The sequence below is a fragment of the Babylonia areolata genome, chromosome 1 (genome assembly GCF_041734735.1).
Source record: "Babylonia areolata isolate BAREFJ2019XMU chromosome 1, ASM4173473v1, whole genome shotgun sequence".
NCBI lineage: Eukaryota > Metazoa > Mollusca > Gastropoda > Neogastropoda > Buccinidae > Babylonia > Babylonia areolata.
The window spans coordinates 1,309,017-1,311,516 of NC_134876.1; the positions used below are offsets into that span (position 1 = coordinate 1,309,017).

General features: G+C 44.2%; 1 protein-coding gene across 2 annotated transcripts in view; it reads left to right on the top strand.

Moving 5' to 3' along the window:
- LOC143295198 (A disintegrin and metalloproteinase with thrombospondin motifs 2-like) overlaps positions 1-2,500 on the top strand; it is a 60,099-nt gene that overhangs the window by 25,662 nt on the left and 31,937 nt on the right. For both annotated transcript variants that reach the window (XR_013057001.1, XM_076606806.1), the window contains exons 6-7: positions 1,555-1,638; positions 2,252-2,393. Coding sequence is in view for 1 of the 2 variants with exons in the window: in XM_076606806.1 (XP_076462921.1) it covers positions 1,555-1,638; positions 2,252-2,393 (226 nt within the window). In the remaining variant the exon portion in view is untranslated. The remainder of the gene's footprint in view (positions 1-1,554; positions 1,639-2,251; positions 2,394-2,500) is intronic.

Genomic DNA, 2,500 nt, shown 5'->3' on the forward strand with positions numbered 1-2,500 from the left:
ACACTGGACATGGCGGCATATACAGCACTCAGTATTGCATCCTATTGTAGTATGTTTTTATCTCATCATATATTATCTCTTCGGCGCACACAGGACTTCGGTTTAACCCTTTCACTGTCAGTCAATTTAAAGCGCAAAATTCCCTTGTGCTATAAATAATAATAATAATAATGGATACTTATATAGCACACTATCCAGAAATCTGCTCTAGGTGCTTTACAAAAACGCTTTTGATAACATAAAACATTATATCTATGTTACATACACACACCAAAATGTGACCACACACACACACACACACACACACACACACACACACACACACACACACGCACACACACACACACTGCATACATACATATTAACATGCATGTGTATCTAACAGCTACCCTAACACATACGCACACACAGGCAGGCACAAACTTACATAAACACACGCACACACGATACACATTCATATACATGCATGTAGTTGTGGACCTGCCACAATTGAACTTATTGCTGAGGGAAAAGGTGAGTTTTGAGACGAGATTTGCTGAGAAGATAATTATGGTGTCTAAGAATAGCTTGGGATTCCCCCTGTGATGTGTAGGGTAATGTGGCCTATTTTAGCACCGAACATAAAGAGCAGTAGGTTAATGGATACCAGACCCATGATCTGGTCACCCTTCAGTGACCTGGGTCCTCCAGCAAGCTGCTGCATCAATGTGTTTGGCAGTGATGGGTTAAAGGTCCATCATGTGCAGCAAGCACTTCACACACGTTAAACAACTCCCACAGTAACAACGGGTTTGTTGGCGATGTGCTCTACTCGAGGAGAGCAGCCTCTGTCTCACACAGAAAAATGTGCTGTGATTAAAAAAAGAAAAAAAAAAGAAAGTAATATGACGTATAAAAAACCACGACTCAGTACAATACGACAAGACACGATGCGACGCGACACGTTACGTTACGATACAACACGACACGACACGTTACGATACGATACAACACGACACGACACGACACGTTACGTTACGATACAACACGACACGACACGATACGATACAACACGACACGACACGTTACGATACGATACAACACGACACGACACGTTACGATACGATACGACACGACACGTTACGATACGATACAACACGACACGACACGTTACGATACGATACAACACGACACGACACGTTACGATACGATACGACACGACACGTTACGATACGACATGACACGTAACGATACGATACGATCAGCTTCGGTGAGTTCTTTTGAGAGCGTTACACCAGACAGTGTGTCTATGTAAGTCTGTGCCTGCCTATGTGTGCGTATGTGTTAGGGTAGCTGTTAGATACACATGTATGTTAAATTGTATGTATGCAGTGTGTGTGTGGGGGTGGGGGGTGGGGGGGTCACATTTTGGTGTGTGTATGTAACATAGATGTAATGTTTTATGTTAACAAAGCGTTTTTGTAAAGCACCTAGAGCAGATTTTGGATAGTGTGCTATATAAGTATCCATTCTTCTTCTTCTTATCATCATTATTATTATCATTTTGCTTTTCAGGTGAATTCTGTGTACCAGCATCACACACTGGGAGTTAACCTGAGGGTGGTGGTCACTGAGATCTTGCTGCTGAAGCCAGAGGAGGTAAGAAGTAGTTTCTCTTCTCTCTCCCTCTCTCTCTCTCTCTCTCTAAGGGGTTCCCTCAGGTCACACGGGGGTTGATTTCCGGCGGATGCTTTTTCCGCGCATGCGCAGTGGCTTTCCAAGAGTAAATGGTGGAAGACAGGAGAGATGGAGTGGAGGAGGAAGACTGTTGTCACCTTCACATAATATGCTGGTGATCGTAGAGAAATCTATGGATACTCTTTGTACATGTGAGGTTTGTGGCGTCTTAGCATTTTATTGTACAGTTTCTATTTTATGTCAACATGGCGTTTATTTCATTTTCGGTTCTTGTTCTCCAAATTCTCAACCTGGTTTTACCTTTACGTAACACTGCTTTATACCATTACGTAACACTGGTTTATACCAGTACGTAACACTGGTTTATACCATTACGTAACACTGGTTTATACCATTACGTAACACTGAGCTCCAAGCCATGAACAATTTGACCTTAAGGAATTTTTGAAAATGGCTCGTTAATTAAACTCATTTCTCTCTCTCTCTCTCTCTCTCTCTCTCTCTCTCTCTCTCTCTCTGTGTGTGTGTGTGTGTGTGTGTGTGTGTGTGTGTGTCTGTGTCCCTGCACGTGCAGCAAAAGCAGGTGCTGGTGACGCGGGACGCCTATCGCACGGTGCAGCAGTTCTGTCAGTGGATGGCCCACCGCGTGCACTACGCCCAGAACGTCAAGCACGACATCGCTGTCTACCTCACCAGGGAGAAGATGGGACCCGCTGGTCAGTCTGTCTGTCTGTCTGTCACACACACACACACACACACACACACACACACACACACACACACACACACACACACACACACACACACACACACACACACACAC